The sequence below is a fragment of the Podarcis cretensis genome (genome assembly GCF_951804945.1).
Source record: "Podarcis cretensis genome assembly, chromosome: 10".
Classification (NCBI taxonomy): domain Eukaryota; kingdom Metazoa; phylum Chordata; class Lepidosauria; order Squamata; family Lacertidae; genus Podarcis; species Podarcis cretensis.
Window position 1 is genome coordinate 66,743,163 of NC_137179.1, and position 18,798 is coordinate 66,761,960.

At 40.7% G+C, this 18,798-nt stretch overlaps 1 protein-coding gene and 1 long non-coding RNA gene across 2 annotated transcripts in view; both read right to left on the reverse strand.

Moving 5' to 3' along the window:
* The window catches only part of LOC307226021, a 242,783-nt gene that overhangs the window by 71,326 nt on the left and 152,659 nt on the right, over positions 1 to 18,798 (reverse strand). The gene's annotated exons all lie outside the window — the stretch shown is intronic.
* The window catches only part of TBC1D22A (TBC1 domain family member 22A), a 121,256-nt gene that overhangs the window by 28,095 nt on the left and 74,363 nt on the right, over positions 1 to 18,798 (reverse strand). The window contains exons 11-12 of the mRNA XM_079994239.1: positions 17,029 to 17,156; positions 2,019 to 2,114 (exon numbers count right to left, since the gene is read on the reverse strand). Coding sequence (XP_079850365.1) covers positions 2,019 to 2,114; positions 17,029 to 17,156 — 224 coding nt within the window. The remainder of the gene's footprint in view (positions 1 to 2,018; positions 2,115 to 17,028; positions 17,157 to 18,798) is intronic.

The following is an 18,798-nucleotide window of genomic DNA, read 5'->3' on the forward strand; positions in this document are numbered from 1 at the left end:
CTCTCTCTCTCACACACACACACACACACACACACCTTTACAGTATGAAATCTGAGGTCAGCAGAGATAGTGAAGCTCAGTTTCACCAAAATACAATGACAGTACATAACACATGTACATACAACCCGGGTAGCTAAAATCTAAGCAGTTGTTTCATATCTAATGCCAGTTCAACTGATGCCTTACAGTACCTGCCATGCCATCTTCTAAAGTGATCATGCCAGTAAATTTGCAAAGGACTTGCTATATTAGAGCCTAAACTAAAGTTTGGCATCATAGTAGGCTGTAAGAAAAGTGGTTCTGCTAATTGTAGCCACTGTCCTGGGGTCAGAATGTCTTAGGCAATCCCATCCCATGATCTCATCTTAGCTGGAGATTGTCATGGGAATGGCATGTTATAGCTATACTGGGTTAAATAGACTGAATGTTTAAACCAGAATATTCCGCTCCTTCACTACTGAACATTTGTGTCAATTCTATTTAAGTTTCTGAAAAGGTAGATTTAATGTAGATAAATGTAGAACATTTCTAAGTGCAGTACAACCTGTCTCATGATTTGTGTGCAAGATGTAAAATTCATTAATTTACATTGTCTATGCTTAATTGATCACAGTGCTAAATGATGACTCCCTTCATATTCACCCCCATGACTTTGACGTTGACTTATTGTTCATTTCTTTAGCTAAAGCTAGGACATTTGAGATTTTCACAGGACTGAAGAAAAATAGATGCAAACGCTTGACAGTGCCAGGAGATAAAATAATTGTGCATGAAATTTAACTTATTCAACATTAAAATACAATGAGAACAAACGACTCGACATATTAATTCTATGTAGAACGGTATAATGGCTGAAATTGAAGGAAGTGTGGTTTCTGAACCACACTAACATATGCCTAGACTTACCTTTATTAATGTGAGTGATATACGGCTCTTTCTGGCCTCAGCTTCAGTTATAATAGCAGCTTTATGTTGGCCACTGCTTCACTAAGTGGTAAGTTCACAAGAGCGTATTTTATTGCAGCCACAAACTCGAGACATTTTGATTGATCAGCTTAGATCTAAAGATGAACCCCCTAAAGTTCAGGTGTCTATGTCCCAGAAATAATTTTCAAAAGGGGAGGGGGGAGAAATTAAAGTGACTATATGACCGGCTGGCTGAAACATAGCATGTGTCAGAAGTTCCATGCGAACAGGAGCTACTCCAAATTACCTCTGTATGTACAATGCATGTAGGCAAGATTTATGACAGTGAAGGTATGTGAGAGAGGGCACATCCCTCTTATCTATCTGCAAAACTCCAGTGGGCCAGATGGGCCAGCTTTGTATCAGATGGCAAAGTGGCCATTGCTTTTTCTTTCCATTGCCTTTTCACCTGGAATAAGCCAAGTCGGTACTCCGACAATAAAACAAGCCTGCCAGCAACACAGTCACACAAACCATATAAAATGCATATTTCCTCGATTACTGTCCCTCATCGCAGTGGTGAATGTCTCTTTGCTGGAGGAAATAGTCCCAGCTGCCTTGAAAGAGGCAGTGGTTCTTAAGAAGTCCTCCCTGGAACCTGAGCTACCATCAAATTGCCAATATCCCATTCCTGGGCAAGGTGTTTGAGAGAGTGGTGACGGCACAGCTTCAAGTGTACTTGGATGGAGCCAATGATGTAGATCCATTTCATTCTGGTTTCGGTACTGCATTTCAGCTGTGCAATTCTCTCTCCTTGGAAGCACAGATGGCCACATTGCCTACTAAGAACTCATCTCTTCCTCAAGCTTTTGTAGGAGCTGACTGAGTCTGCTCTGCATAGTACACTATATATTATTCTAGTGCTACTAGTTTTACCATCTGAATTGTTTCCGTGTTGGGTTTTTTTGTTATGTTTTTTATTCCTGCTGTAAACCACATTTGCGGTGAAAAGCAACCTATAAATTCAATAAATAAAATAGTTTCATCTGAAACAGTTTCAAGGAAGACGTTTGCTTATTTCTTTTCCTGAAAACAAAGGCTACTTCACTTACTTGAAAGTCTCTTTCCTCTAAGATCTCCTTCTTCCATCTGACAAGGAAGGCAGCACACACATATAAATGGAAGTGAGAAAATCCCTCTGGTTCAGACTGAGAAAGAGAGAAAGAGAATTTATGTATAACCAGACAATAACTGCAGTTTATTCATTGTGATATTCTGTCATTTTTCTAGTTACTCCAAAGTTAATTAGCTCCAGGAGGTAAAGTTGTTCCTGATTTTTATGATTGAATTATTAAATCAAACTCCAAAATCAGATCCCAAATAATTTTATCTTTATTGCAGGTGGGGAATTGCTCACCAGGAACCAACACTATTTCAGAGTACTCTATCCAATTATATAAAAGGCATGCTATATCAATTAAGCTTTGCAGTAAGCATCAAGTAAAGATTTCTGGTGTCAGTCTTTGTGTTGAAAAATGCTTTAATTGTGCCAGTGAACCATCTTTTGTTGAGAGGAATAGACGGTGGGGTTTTAATCCTGTTTATTCTCCTTGACTTCTTGATTGTCTTTGTCACCATTTAGCATAGTAACATTATACACTGCCTGCCAAAACTGAGAATATGAGCATCACACTGTGATGTTTCCATTCCTACCTGTCAGAAAGGAAGAAAATGCTCGCCCCTTGAGACCCAGCTTGTGGAATACCACAGATATAAATCTTATTTCCCAAACTATTTAACATCAACATGAAGCTGAGATCATTAAAGCTTCTGAAGTTGAATGTCCTCAATACAATACCGTTATATCATGAGAAATCCCGGTAATTACAAGCCTGTTGGCCTAGATTTTTTCCCAGGTAAATTGGTGGAAACTATTATTACAGGTAACACGTTATTAGGTAAAGGTAAAGGGACCCCTGACCATTAGGTCCAGTCGTGGCCGACTCTGGGGTTGCGGCGCTCATCTCGCTTTACTGGCCGAGGGAGCCGGCGTACAGCTTCCGGGTCATGTGGCCAGCATGACTAAGCCGCTTCTGGCGAACCAAAGCAGTGCACGGAAACGCCGTTTACCTTCCCACTGGAGCGGTACCTATTTATCTACTTGCACTCTGATGTGCTTTTGAACTGCTAGGTTGGCAGGAGCAGGGACTGAGCAACGGGAGCTCACCCCGTTGCAGGGATTCGAACCGCCAACCTTCCGATCGGCAAGCCCTAGGCTCTGTGGTTTAACCCACAGAGCCACCTGCGTCCCAACACATTATTAAGCATATAGAAGAAAAAGTATTGCTGAGGAAGAATCAGCATTGCTTCTGCAAAGTTAAATCTTCTGTCACAAGTATCTGACATCTTTGAGTATGTCATGATGTACTTGGACTTGCACAACGCTTTCGACAAAGTCCCTCCATCAAAGGTTTGAGTAAACTTAGCAGACACAGGATAAGAAGCTGGGTTCTCCTATGGATTATTTCTAGATAAACAGGAAATAGGGGGTAGAAGCAAACAGACACTACTCACAATGGAAGTAAGCAGTGACATTCCCAATGCTATTTAAAGTGTTCATAAATAATGAGGAGATTGGGATGAGCAGTGAAATTCTGGCATTTAAACTTGAGAAACATGGAATACCCTGACATCACATTCACTGGTGAGGTCTGAACTGAGAGTGACTAAGCAAGAAAATATGGAGGTCATGGTGGATAGTTCAATTAAAACTGCTCTGAAAAGGGTGAATTGCAATTGGGGAATATTATTAGTATGCCACTGAATGCCAGTTGCTGGAGAATAATAGCAAAAGAGTGCTATTACTCTTCAAGCCCCATTTGTGGACTTCACTGTGGACATTGTGGACTTCTGACCCAAGCGAGTTCTAATGTTCTCAAAAGGAGTTTGGGGAGGGGGGAATATAAGCAGTTTTCAGTCTAGGTCCAAGACGAACTAAACAAAGCCATGAGCACAAAGTTCATCAGAACCTTCAAAGAATCATTACCAAAAGTGAACACTGCTGTTATACAAGCTACATCCAACGGCTCTTTCAAAATAATTGTAAAACATGCCATTTGCGCTTGATATTTTCCTTTTCCACATTGCGTTCCAATACTGTTTTCCTAGCCTCTTTTAAATCAAATCAAATGGGCTTAAGTATTCAATTCATTAAAGGAAAAATGCATATTCCCTTTAGATTTAAGAATTCATCATGGTTCAGAGATAAAACTAGGCTACAAAGTATTTCAAACGGATAGTCTTGGACAGTTTTGGAAATTGAGCAAAACACCTAATGCATAATTGCCTTTCCCAACACCTGCTACCTATTATAACTTTCCATTTGCAGCCCTTGAAGTTATGACTGGTTTCATCTTTAAATGTATAAAACGGCGGGCCAATAGCTAAAAGCAATTTTTTAAAAAAATAAAAAATATCAAATATAAACAATGATCTTGATTTAAATATTTTAGCAAAAGATCTTAAGACAGATGTACAGCCTTCCAGAAGACTTATTCTGAACATATTAGGCATGACTTGGAGCGCATCACCACAGAGGCATCTGTCATCATCAATAAAAATCATTTAGAAGGTTAGCATCACAAATATTACATTGCCTTGCAAAAAGTTTATCGCTTCTGTGGATGAAATCGAAGCCATTATTTCAGTCTTGGCCCACAAAAATCTCATGAATTAATCAGGGGATGGACGTAGACCGGTGGGAAAGTTAAAGAAGTAAAGCAGAACATGTTATTGGTAACAATGCACCCCAACAGTTGAAAAAGAAATTGCTTTTATCTATAGAATACTGCTTAATTGGTGGTGGTGTTTTTGTTGTTTAGTCGTTTAGTCGTGTCCGATTCTTCGTGACCCCATGGACCAGAGCACGCCAGGCACTCCTGTCTTCCACTGCCTCCCGCAGTTTGGTCAAACTCATGCTGGTAGCTTCGACAACACTGTCCAACCATCTCGTCCTCTGTCGTCCCCTTCTCCTTGTGCCCTCCATCTTTCCCAACATCAGGGTCTTTTCCAGGGAGTCTTCTCTTCTCATGGGGTGGCCAAAGTATTGGAGCCTCAGCTTCAGGATCTGTCCTTCCAATGAGCACTCTGGGCTGATATCCTTCAGAATGGATAGATTTGATCTTCTTGCAGTCCATGGGACTCTCAAGAGTCTCCTCCAGCACCATAATTCAAAAGCATCAATTCTTCAGTGATCAGCCTTCTTTATGGTCCAGCTCTCACTTCCATACATCACTACTGGGAAAACCATAGCTATAACTATACGGACCTTTGCCAGCAAGGTGATGTCTCTGCTTTTTAAGATGCTGTTTAGGTTAGTCATTGCTTTTCTCCCAAGAAGCAGGCGTCTTTTAATTTTGTGACTGCTGTCACCATCTGCAGTGATCATGGAGCCCAAGAAAGTAAAATCTCTCACTGCCTCCATTTCTTCCCCTTCTATTTGCCAGGAGGTGATGGGCCCAGTGGCCATGATCTTAGTTTTTTTGATGTTGAGCTTCAGAGCATACTTTGCGCTCTCCTCTGCAAGTGTATTTCAACACGGAAATTGTGGGCTGCACATTGCCATGCCATGCCATACGGGGAGGATAGCAAAGTTAAAATTTGACAGTCCAGCCCTCGTGCTGCCTTCCCAAAGCTGGAAGCTAAGTACTGAGCTTTGGGAAGGAGGTGTGAGGCTCTAGCAGGGTCCTAACTGGGAAAGTGCTAACTAGGCTTTGAGAGGGAGGCAGGAAGAGTCTAGGACCATATCAGAGCCTCCTTCCCAAAGACCAGTGCCTTGCTTTCACAGCCTTGCGAAAGCAGTGCAAGGGCTTGGAGGGGTGTCAAATGTTGCCAAGGGGCGCCAAAAAGGCAACGAGGGCCACACGCTGGACCACCCTGGTTTAAAGGGTTAATTCTTAGCTTTGGAGGGGGTTACAAACTTAACACCATTTTTATATCATTTCTAATAACTTTTAAAGTTGTAACATTTTAGGCCTGCAATATGAATCTTGAAGGTATCAAATATTAACAGTATTCTTTCAAGTGGTTTTGTTTTTTTTTTTAAAAAAAGTACCACAGCATAGAAGTTAAATATTTAAGACAATACGAACTCTGAATAACTTTTTGTCATCAAAAATTCCTACCCTCTGAAAGGTAGAAAACTTTCAGGGGAAATAATTTTATGAGTCTAGTCTAGGTAGAGGAAATTTAAACGGTTAATTTCAGGCTGAAATAAATCTAACAGCAACTGCCTCTGATAGCCCTTCAACAAAGCTCATTCACCAACCAAGATTGTTTCACCTGGAAAAGAACATTTCTAGACTCACAAAAGGTCTGATGTTCCTGGAATGAAGTCCAAAGGCATCTTCTACTTTGGAATATAGCAATATAGTCATACCCCAGGTTGAATATGCTTCAGGTCAAGCATTTTCAAGTTACGCTCCGCAGCGACCCAGAAGTAATGGAACACGTTACTTCCGGGTTTCGTCGCTTGTGCATGCGCGGAAGCAGCAAAACGCAACCCGCACACACGCAGACGTGCAGTCGCGTGTTACGTTCTACTGAGAATGCGAACAGAGCTCCAGAACGGATCCCGTTTGCATCGAGAGGTACCACTGTATCCTAAACTTGAGATTGTCGGATAATACGGTTGGCTAAGAATGCAAGCATCCACAATTCTATTCTTTTCTGCCCCCCCCCCCTTTTTAGAATAAACAGAGGTTGACAACTTGACATTTCATTTAGCGTTAGGGGAGAAATGACAAGTTTATATAATATTTCCTCCCTTCTTAAAACACATTAAATTGTTATTTGCAGATTCCTCTCCAACAAACATCCTGCAATTTATAAACCATTTAAGAATATCAGAAAGACACATCTGCAGTAACTGATCATCCCTCCAGGGAAAAATATAGGTATTCTCAATTGTTAAACCTGCTACCGGCGGTAATGGCATTCATCAGTGATTTTCTTGTGAGCTTTTACAATGGCCTTGCTACTTGACTGCAACCAGCTGTAAAGCTTCTTTATTCTGTTATCACATCCGCACGAGGGAATGAATGCCAAGGATTCAATAGTCCTGCTAAGGAAAGAGAGTCACACAGTTGGAATAGCAATAAGTAGACTCAATTGAAGGCATCCTTTCACACTCCCTCGCTTTTGCAGAATGAATGCATGAATGACAAAAAATTAAAAAATTAAAATTCTCAGGTGCAGATGCTGAGGAAGATATACAAAATATAAATAAAATATAATGTAGAGCATATCACCGTTTAAAGGGAAGGGTCTGGAGAGGATAATAACTGATGTAGCATCATAACAGAGATAAAACTGACATGCTTTACAGTGGTGCCCCGCAAGACGAATGCCTCGCAAGACGAAAAACCCGCTAGACAAAAGGGTTTTCCGTTTTGGAGGCGCTTCGCAAAACGAATTTCCCTATGGGCTTGCTTCGCAAGACGAAATGTCTTGCGAGTTTTTCCGACTTTTCCCCCCTTTCCCCCCCTTTTTCTAAGCCGCTAAGCCACTTATCTGCTTATCCGCTAAGCTGATAAGCCGCTAAAAGCCGCTAAGCCGCTAATAGCACTAATCCGTCAATGGGCTTGCTTCGCAAGATGAAAAAACCGCTAGACGAAGAGAATCGCGGAACGGATTCTTTTCGTCTTGCGAGGCACCACTGTATTTTGCAATTGAGAAAGTACAGAGGAAAAATCCTAGAACCCATTCGATTAACAATAAGATGCTCTGAATTTCAACCAGAGATCATACTTCCTAAAGTATCAAACACTTTTTATGCTTTTTTAGGGGATGGGAGCCTTCATGGTTTCTACGTTGCAGATAACTGAGATAAGCAAACTGGGGTAGTATTGTAGGTGTCTGAATTCTCATTTACTTCCAACGCTTATAGCTATGCAATCACTCAATCAGTTTATTACGGCCATAGAGGGCAGTTTAAAAATAGCTAAAATGCAAATTTATAAAAGCAAGATACAATAATTATTTAAAAAAACAAGCCGGAATAAGAGCAGGGAGACAAGAGTCGCTGACCAGCAGGAGAAAAAAACTAGAATTCTAACTGTTTCTAAAGCAATCCAGTTGAAGAGTCATGTGTCTGAAATACAAGATTACATAAAATGTAGCATGATTCTGTGCATCTGCTATAACCCATAGAAAAACCATGATAAATCAAGGACAGCAAGCCTTATAGAGGCAACATTACTATTACAGCCATACCTCGGGTTACAGCCACTTCAGTTTGTGTTTTTTTGGGCTGCGGACTGCCGAAACCCAGAAGTACCAGAATGGGTTACTTCCAGGTTTTGGCGGTCGCGCATGCGCAGAAGTGCTAAATCCCGCTTTGTGCATGTGCACCGAATCGCAACCTGCACGTGTGCAGACGTGCAGATGCGGGTTGCGAACACTGCGGGTTGCGAACGTGCACCCCGCACGGATCACATTTGCAACCCGAGCGTACACCCTACATTTATAGCTATGCACAAAAAAATGACTTGTTCTGTTGGGTTAAAACGTTGAAAAACTGGTCCTAATTAGAAACAGCTAAAACTGATGTGGACAAGATCGATCTTGCACATTTAAGACAAGCCATGAACTTCCTTGCTTACCCAACAGCCACGGTTCATCCATATATCTGAGCAGAAACCAAACATCAATGACAAGAGGGAGAGCTAGGGCATCTGGAAGCACTGGGCAAGCTGCCAAGGAAACCACTTGCCAGACTGAGCGACTTTCATTCATGCCTTTGGATTAGTGGAATGTTCTCAGTTTGAAAAATTTAGATTTCATACAAAGCAGAAGCTTGATTCCTGATCATTAAACATTACTCCACTACTGCAGCTTCTGAATAGACTCTGTACTGGAGTCTTCTTACTACAGTTCCCATCAGCCTCAGCCAGCACAGCCAATAGTCATGGATGATAGGAACTGTAGTTCAAAACATCTTGTCAGCCCAAAGAGAAGGCTCCTATGCTATGTTTCAGATTCAGTTCAAGATGCTGGATGAAATTTTAACATCCTTAAATAGCTCAGTTCTGATATATCTGGAGGAGTCCCCGCTTATTTCACATCACCAATATTTGGCACTGTCTTCTGGTCTGGTCAGTGCCTGGGTGGAACCCCTGAGTTCCATGAGGATGAAAGGCAGCATAAAAATGGAAGAAATCAATAAATAATATCAATCAGAAGAAGCTCTTAAGTGTACCATCTGTGAAACAATTTAAGACCACAACAGCCTGCGAGCAAACCTTCTTAGCAATTGCTCTTCAATGGAGGAAGCCTAGAGCTGATTAGCTGATTAGGCAATGTGGAATAGGTTTTAATATTTGATTTATTTTAGTTAATGTTATTATACTTTTTCAAAAAAGTATGTTTCTATAAATCAGATCAAAAATTGCCACACATTTTTCCCCCTTTTGTACCAGTGAATCACCTCTGAAGAGCTCACTAAGGTCAAATGAATTTTAATCATTACATTTTTACACTGCTGCATAGACATTTAATAACAGGGGTTTTCTTCCTGGTCCTTTCCAAAAACTTCTCATCCGCTTGCTAGTTAAACCTTTGTAACAATTACTTCTTCTGAAACCCATTTCACAGTGACGAGAGTCACAGCCTTGCTTTTTGCATTGGGGAAAGCACAAAAATACTCTTATACCGACTCCGATCCCTGATGGATATTTGGATGTGGGGGCTATGCAAGAGAGATTCCTATACCAGCACGATTAAATTAACGCAAATCAGTTTTGGCACCATTTGTTGCCATGGGAAAGACTGACAGCAGCATCCGCAGATGAATTAAAATTAATAGTGGCATCATCATGCCTTTTCATCTTAACTTCCTGAAATGAAGGTCATACAACTCCAAACGGACCTGATGGAACAAAGGTGAGGTCAATATCCCATTTAAGTGGTCCAATTCCCACTTAGTGGAACTGGATTGTAGCTTTATTTTATTTTTATTTTGAATCAGCACATATATGCGTATCTGACAGAAGTTGCATTTTTAATGTTTCTGTGGAAGCAGGCTTCAAAACTAAATTTTCTGCTTCTTAAAGATCTCTGAATTGCCTAAGAAGAAAAATAGTACCAACAATGTACCCTGCCAATTTAGAAATAACACTGCAGTATTTTTTTCCCCAATTCAGCATGTTGCTAGATATATGCTAGGTGGAGTTCCTTTAATATTATATTTGCATATTATTGCAGTACAGAGCTTTGAGCAACCCAGATTCAATGTACATGGGTACGGAATGCAAGCATGTTTTTAATCTGATTTTGTGGTCTCCTGAATCCTGAAAATGCCATGGGTTAGAATAAAGGAGATCTTGCGCATCTATTCTGCAACCCTGTAACATAGGAGTGGTAAAATGGATTTCACTGATAGGCAGAAACAGAGTTCCGCCAGTGTCACAGGCTACTTTAAAAGATGGATGGTCCTGACCACAATCTGGGACGTTTGCAAAAAATGGGACCTTATTAGGTGCTATCCTAATTTTAGTCCCTCGGATGTATCTTATAGGCAATTGCACCCACATCCTTCTCTCTTTCTTGAGGGGGAAAAAAAGCCTGCTTGTACTATGGAAATCATAACATTTCAGAAACTGTACCCTGAATTGCTAAGGTGTTTTTCACACACAATGTGAAAGTACCTGCTGAGATACTTCTTCAGAGTCAGGAACGTCATTTGCTGCTTTGAAGTGGAATTGCCCTGCTACATATCAACATTATGGAAAGTGCCTTGTGACACCATAAAGCCTAACAAATTTATTACGGCATAAGCTTTTGTAGACTACTGTGCATTTCAGCAGGTACGGGTAGTGCTCCCCCGAGCCGTAGTTGTGTCTCTGTACACACACCCAAACACTCAGAAACTACAGTGGTATATATTACTCCCACACACACACAAAATATTTGTCGATATCACAACAATTCTGGGCACTGTCTTGCCTAATAACAAATGCAGGATGATTTTTTAAAAAATCATTTGTTCAGTTCAACCCACAAGTGGCTACTCTTAATGAATTTCCAAACGCTACGACTCTGTACTAACCCAGCTCTGGGAATAAAATGCATGTTCAGTGTCTGGTGAGGCTGTGAGAAAGTCAAGAGTTTGGGGGGTGTATACACAAAGAATTAAAAAAGATGTTTAGAACCTCAACTGAAAAGAAACCAGAGGCATTCTTACTGAGCGTTGTAGGGGAAGACATCCGACAAGATAATAAAATATTATTTCTATATGCCACAGCCGCAGCCAGACTATTGTTGGCAAGAAATTGTAAAGGAGATACCATCCCCACAAAGGAGGCTTGGGTAAACAAATTATGCAAATTTATAGGATTGGCCAAACTAACGGCAGCCATAAGGAATCAATCTAACCAGAATTTGAGGAAGGAATGGCAATGTTTTGAGGGTTATATGAAAAAACACTGTTCCAAAGACAATATGTTGTTATGCCTAGGTTAAGTATGTAAAGATGATTCAATATAAAGTAAAATCAACAGTGACCAGATATATTAAAGATTAAAGGATGCTGAGCTGAGGTGGGAAGAAGCCACATGGGTATATAGTATAAAGGTAAAGGTAAAGGTACCCCTGCCCGTACGGGCCAGTCTTGACAGACTCTGGGGTTGTGCGCCCATCTCACTCAAGAGGCCAGGGGCCAGCGCTGTCCGGAGACACTTCCGGGTCACGTGGCCAGCGTGACAAAGCTGCATCTGGCGAGCCAGAGCCGCACACGGAAACGCCGTTTACCTTCCCGCTGGTAAGCGGTCCCTATTTATCTACTTGCACCCGGAGGTGCTTTCGAACTGCTAGGTTGGCAGGCGCTGGGACCGAGCAGCGGGAGCGCACCCCGCCGCAGGGATTCGAACCGCCGACCTTTCGATCGGCAAGCCCTAGGCGCTGAGGCTTTAACCCACAGCGCCACCTGCGTCCCGTGTATATAGTATAGTTTCACTTAATTTGATAAACACAGAGTTTGATTTTGTTAATATGTAACCGTATGATTTTACAACTGTAACTTTTCATTCTTGAACAATAAAATGAATATAAATAAATAAAAAATGCATGTTCAGATCAGTGGCACTGGCATGAGCACCGACATGGTTCCACAGTAGGCCAACAACTTCAAGGCTGACTTAGAACACCACTTTCTCAGCTTCTTCCAGAGTAGCTCTTCCAACAGAGATAAAAACATTACATTGGAATCATGGACATCATGGACAGAAAGCATCTGTGCTATTCTAGCAGGACTTCACGAAGTTCAACCTTACCATAGAAGAATCCAACCAAGGGCTCACTTTCTGTACACCACTCTGCAGGTACGTAGCTATATGAGCACTGCCTTATACAGGAAGCCCACCGACAGCTAAGCATACTTACATGCTTCGTGCTTCTGCCGAAAACACACCACAAAATCCACAAGACCACAGCAAAGATCTAAGATGAAGCCACATTAGGCTTGGACAGAGACTGACAACCAAAAATATTGACATCTGGCATTCCTTAGACTACAATTACTCACCCGAAAGAGTGAAAACACAGATCAACAAGGCTAAATTGGTAACCAGGAATTATCTACCATAGGAAAGACATGGAAGCAGCTGTCGACACCTACAGCTCCCAGGTAAAAGCTTTTGTGTATCATCAATTATCTACAGCCCATATGGGAAAAATGACACAAACTGAATTAGGCTGAACATGCTTAGAAGCTACTGTGCAACTGGAAGTACTGCCTGATTAGTGTGTAACAAAACTAAGGCTTCCCTATTAACAAAAATAAAGGTATTCCTATGAAGCTATTCTATATCAAGGAAACATCCCCCCTCCAAAGTCAACACTGAGAAACAGCACTAAGTGTAATGTGACTGAGAAACAACAGCACTAAGAAAAAACTTGGATGTGATAGCATATGTGATGCAACAGTCAAGATGATCCTCCGGATTATGAACTTCAGCCACAGAAAGGGCTGTTCTGCTTTTATAAATTATAGAAGGGGGAAAGGGAAGAGACAGTGGTAGGAAGAATCTCGAGTACTTTCACTCCTTTAAATTGAAGCTGCCAAGAGTCATCTAGGGAGAAAATGTCAGACAGACAAGATGGAATGAAGCTTTGAACAATACAATCAAAATCACAAGTATACTTGAGAAGGGAGAGGATAACTCTAAACCCCAGACTTGTTATTCCACTGATGAAATGCAAGCCCAAAATCAAATTAGCTTCACATTCTTCCTGCTGTGCCAAGAGGCTTATGCCAAGCAAAATTGTAAGTTGCTATAAAACAGAACTAGGCTATGGAATAAAAGGATGGGATTCATCAGAATTTAGGATCACTGCCTCAAAAAAACAATAATGTACATGGAATCTTTTCGTTGCAAGATTGTGTTTAGAAGCTTTCTATGCCGCACTTAATTTTGGCAACAAACCCCCATTACAATATCCTTTCTTTCAGCAAAAAAATTCTCCCATTTTTTGCTTTTACAATAATGGCCGTTTGGGAACATTACTGCCAAAGTTTTGGCCCCTCTTCTAAACTTACTCGACCTTATGCAATCTCCACCGCAATCCAGCACAACCTATCTGTTCAGGAGGTGATCATAGAGATCCTTGCATACAGCAGAGAATGGTAGCTTGCTGCTAAGGAAGCAAATCTGGGTAAGTAGATACATATTAGTTTCTTTTTCATGTTATCTGCTTTCTGCTCAACCTGCCACCTACAACTCTCTTGCCTTGCTTCAGCCTCAGTAACACCATATAAGGACCACGCTTGATTGCATTAAAAAAACTCAACACCCCATAGTTCAAAGAGGAAGGAGGAGGAAGTAACATTGCATGTCTGGTTATTCCAACCACCAACCCAGAAGACATGAAATTAGTTGCTCTCTTCAGCCACTTGGGATTTCCTGTTTCACTCCCACTCTTGCTCTGGACAAGGGCTCAGGGTTAGCAAGACTTCGGGGATAAGGCAGAAGACAAGAAATCACTTCTCCTGGGAGCAGTAGCAAGACATTGCTTTTTGGACAATGAGGCTCGGATCATTTTTAGACCTTAACAAAGACTTAGTTTGTGTATATATGCTCATACTTTGCCTTTTATTAAAAGTTTAAATGTGGAGATATACAAAGACATCTCTATTGGGGAGGGGATTTGTTTGGGATATTTTTTCCCGGATTAATGCGGTTATTTAGGAGCACAACCAAGCATGCTTGTGCACCTGTATATAGTTATACTCAGATTTATATACAACATTTTCCATGTCATTAGCTGCTGAATGTTTTAACTTTCCGTTTGCGAGTGAGATTTTTATTCCAGTGCTCACCTTTACAGCTACTTACGGACTTAAACCATTAAACAATGTTCAGCTCCCTTAATTGTAAAACGCATGTAACCCAATATTAGACTAATCAACACTTACTATGCCTCTAACAAATTATATGAAATAAAATTTAGACACATTAAAATAATAAGCCAGTTGAGAATGCCTGAGTCTATTTGGCTAATTGGGCAAGACAGTTGGATATTTAATAACCACATATTAGGTTGCAACAACCAAGACTAACAGTTCAGATTTGTCCTACATGCCATCTTCCCGAAATCTTCAAATGCTTGGAAATGCAATACATCTCCCCACTGCCTTGTTTCATTTTCTAGTGAACCACTGACCACCACCATTACAGCAAAATACTTGCTGCAAGTATGAAGATTTAATCTGTACAGAATCTGAATAGTTTACTTCCTGGAGACTGCATTATTTTAATTAATATTGTATTTGAAATAATAATCACCAGTCTTCTCTTTGGAAATAATCAGGAGCTCTCACTTTCAATAGAAAGTCTCAAGAGGAGGCTAATATAACTCGTCTCATGAACAGACCAGTCTTGCCAATTAGTAGGCATCTTCAGTCTAATACTGGGGTATGCAAGAAAGCATGGGAAATGGCAGAAATGGAATTGTTTGGTGAAAGATTAATTCAGAGTTAATCAACAGAAAACTACAGAGTTCCATATAAAATACCCCTCCTATCCCTTGAGCCCACCTTCTCCCATATTAATCTGCCAATGCACTTGGGCTATTTCTGGAGGTCCTATTTTGTATCCTACTTCCCCATTCCCAGACGTGAGCCGAATGGATGCAGAGGATGGAGCCTTGACTGTAATGGTGTCTAGATTGTGAGATTCTTTTCTGAAAGGGGGAGTGGTTTGCTAGGTTTCACAGGGAAACACACAGAAATGGAAGCATCCAAAAATATGAACAAAAAAGGGGAATTGTTTCTCAGAGATGCTGGAAAGAATGGTAGCTTATTGTTATATTAACCCAACGCGTTTCAGCTCCAACGAGTTGTCTTCATGGGTTTATCTCCCTTGTTTCTTGTGTTTTAATGACCTTCCAGGGGAAAGCTCCTACGGAATCTCCCTGCCTTTAAAACTGATGGGTTCTGAGCCACTGATAAACAAATGAGATAGACCCCCGAAGAAGGCTTGTTCGAGCCAAAACACTTTAGGTTTCAGATGACAAGCTTAAGATCTTTATTTGAGGACAAAACCAATAATTAACATTTCCGTACTTAATTCTTTTTTATTGCCGATACAGATTTATTGTTTAGGCATATAGCTTACTGCCTTTTTGTATACAGTGGTAGTGGTACCTTGGTTTGCAAACAGTCTGGTTTGCATATGTTTTGGATTACAAACAAATCAAACCCAGAAGTGCGTGTCCCAGTTTGCAAACTTTTTTTGGATTACAACCCATTTTTTGGATTATGAACAAAAAAAAAATTGGGAGGCCCCATTGGCAAAAGCGTGCCTTGGGTTACAACCTGTTTTGGTTTACAAACAGACCTCCGGAACAGATTATGGTTGTAAACCAAGGTACCATTGCATTTTAATTGTTTTATATGTGTTGTTTAGCATATTGCTTAGCTGCATTAAAATGTATGTGCAGGTGGTGGTTCAGACATTTCAAATAAAATGAAATGTCAATGACACAAGATTTTTTGTGAGCCTTCTTTGGAATATATAGCTCTCCTATATGCGGCCATGAAAGAGAGCTCATTTTTAATAGTGTACTCATAATATATGTGGGGCATATATAGGGTTGCCATATTTTGGAGAGAGAAAAAGAGGACGCTATGACGACTCTCATTTTAAATACCCCTACTATATGTAGACTACAGAAGCTGTGATATATTGCTGAGGGGGGCAGGAAAAGAGTAGAGGAAAGCAAGTCTTCAACCACCAGTTATGTCTATGTCTCATGCAGAAAGACATTTTGGCAAATTAAAAAAATCCACCAAGAAAGAAATTTTATCCCAGAAAGAGGACGTGTCCTGGAAAAAGAGGATACATGGCAACCCTAAGTCCAGGCTATCTGTTGCTGAGATATATTTGTGTCATCAACTGGCAAGTGCCAAGCAATTAATATATACATCGATTTTGAGAATTGAGGCTTTGTTTTTGTTTTTTTGTTTTTTTTAAATGTAGTGCTATCAACATAAATGGCACTTTACAGAGTAATATAAACCAGTCCAGTTTGCAATCTAAATTTTGAAAGTAGGGGAAGGGAAGGCCGGAGTAAACGAAGGAAATACAAGGAAGCGTACTTGAGAAATATTGGCTTCATTTAAGTTTAGGGTTAGGGGTTGAGGCCAAAAGCTCCAGACCTCAAAAAGGGCTTGTTGTTAAAGAACGAATCCCTGTATTTTGTTAGAGGCATTTTCTGTGCTGCTCTAAACCCTCTTCTCATAATCTGTTTGCCGTCTTGGTAGTTGCAGCACATGGAGGTGACATCTCCAAGGACTTGCTCAACCATGATGAGGGCAAAATCATATGGGTGTGCAGTGATCTTGAAAGAGACTCTTATTCCCTCCGCTAAATGCAGATAACCATAGGCAAACGTGCTCATCAACTTTAGTTTCCAATATCTAAGGCTCCTGCACATCAAGAATGTCAAATACTCGGAAGCTCAACAGAAATCAGCCAGCTCCGTTTTTTAAATCAAGTCTACACGGGAGAGGCATGCAGCTTCAAACAGCACTGTGCTCCATAATGAGGGCTCAAAGCAACAGTTCACCTGGTATGTGTCCCAAAGCCTTATGGTGCACCGCAGGGGAACTTCTCTCATCAACAAGTTATTCATCCAGCGGAAAGCAAACTGAAGGTATTTCACCTCGTGTTGCTCTAAGTGTCTGTGCACTTGCTCTGAAAGAGAAAAATTGAAATAAGTTTACCAAGAGGGCTCTATGCATCATTAATCACAAGCAGGTTTTTTTTTTTTTAAAAAAAAAAAAAAACACCCCACCCCCCAAATTCAACATTATATAAGCAAGCAATTTCCTCCAAAGAGGCCCAAATGGAAACAGCAAGTAAATTTTACACCAGCATTGTAGACAACGTTCAAAAGGATCTATTGACAGGTTCAGTGATGAATAGTTTCCATATATTTAAATAACTGAATGAAAATCATACTGCAAGTACAGAGTTTCAATACAGCTACTTGTTTCTGGCACACTGATTTAGTCCCAAGTTTGTCCTAGTGCTTTTCATTTCTTTTTTAAGTATTAAATGTTAAGATGTGATTGTGTGACATTGTCAACTTGTCATTTTAGAATGTGTCAGCTGCATGAACACAGGATGGAATTGTAGCTTAAAAAACAAGCCATGAATACATTATCTTTTTTTAAAAAAAAAAAATCTCATTAAAAGGCAGAATTTCTTTTACTTTACACTGCATGCACACCACTAAAAACAAGCTATGGGGAGTTAAGAGTTACTTATGATTCATGTGAACATGTGTGTTTTAAAATTAAAGCAGCACTGAGTATCCTCCTTAAAATAAATATTCCAAGTAAATAAATAAATAAATAAATAAATAAATATAACGAGCAATCTGACAACCAAAATTTCTGGTAGATCTGTGACTGAATGGTGGTGTGGCCCAAGGAGATTTGGCCTCTGATCAATCGGTACTACAATTTACCCCTACACTGCTTCTCAATGGGTTTCTCCATCTTCTCCTAAGTTTTTAAGACAGCAGTGGGTAACCTACAAACTACATGCCCATTTAGGTTTGGCACGGTTTCTAATTTGGCCTGTGAAGCCGTTTCCCCCAAGCTACACCCACCTGCTACAAACCTGATGTCAGATATGAGGTTAGTCGAGACCCAGCTGCACAGAAAGCATTGGGAACCTTGCAGAGCATTCTTGATTGTATCTTGGCAAGCAGGGCTTGCATTTGACGCCTTTTAAACATGGCACCAGATGCAAGTCTCATGACGATCAATTCCCTATCAGAGCTTCTGAGTGTAGCTGGTCCCTGATAGAGCTGGGTTTTGCGGACAGTGCCAATGAGATGATCAGCAATGGCTGCAAAGTCCACTTTGCCACGGATCTTCCTTTGTAGACCCTCCCATCAAAGCGGACCACTAGGCTTAGCAGAAAAAGAGCGCCCCTTACTCTTGGTGTGCCAACACTTCTAAGAAGAAAGGCAAGACAAAAATAACACACACACACTAAGAAGGGGTTTACCACATTCTATATGAAGCACAGAAGCCAGGGATTTTATCTTAAATTTCTAACATGCACAGCACCTTCTCTACAAAGAAACTGTATAGTGGTGAGAGAGAAGAACCACTACTCCCCACATGCAACCATTACATGTTATCATAGGTGCCAACTCCCTGGGTGCCTGAGCACTCACAAAATTCCCCATGAAGGGGCCAGGAACACACAAATTTTGGTGCAACGGCTATGCACGCTGCATGGCACCCACGGCTCTGGGCACCCACGATTGCGAGGCCATGTTGACACTCCTGCATGTTATAGGGCATAAAACTATATGCAG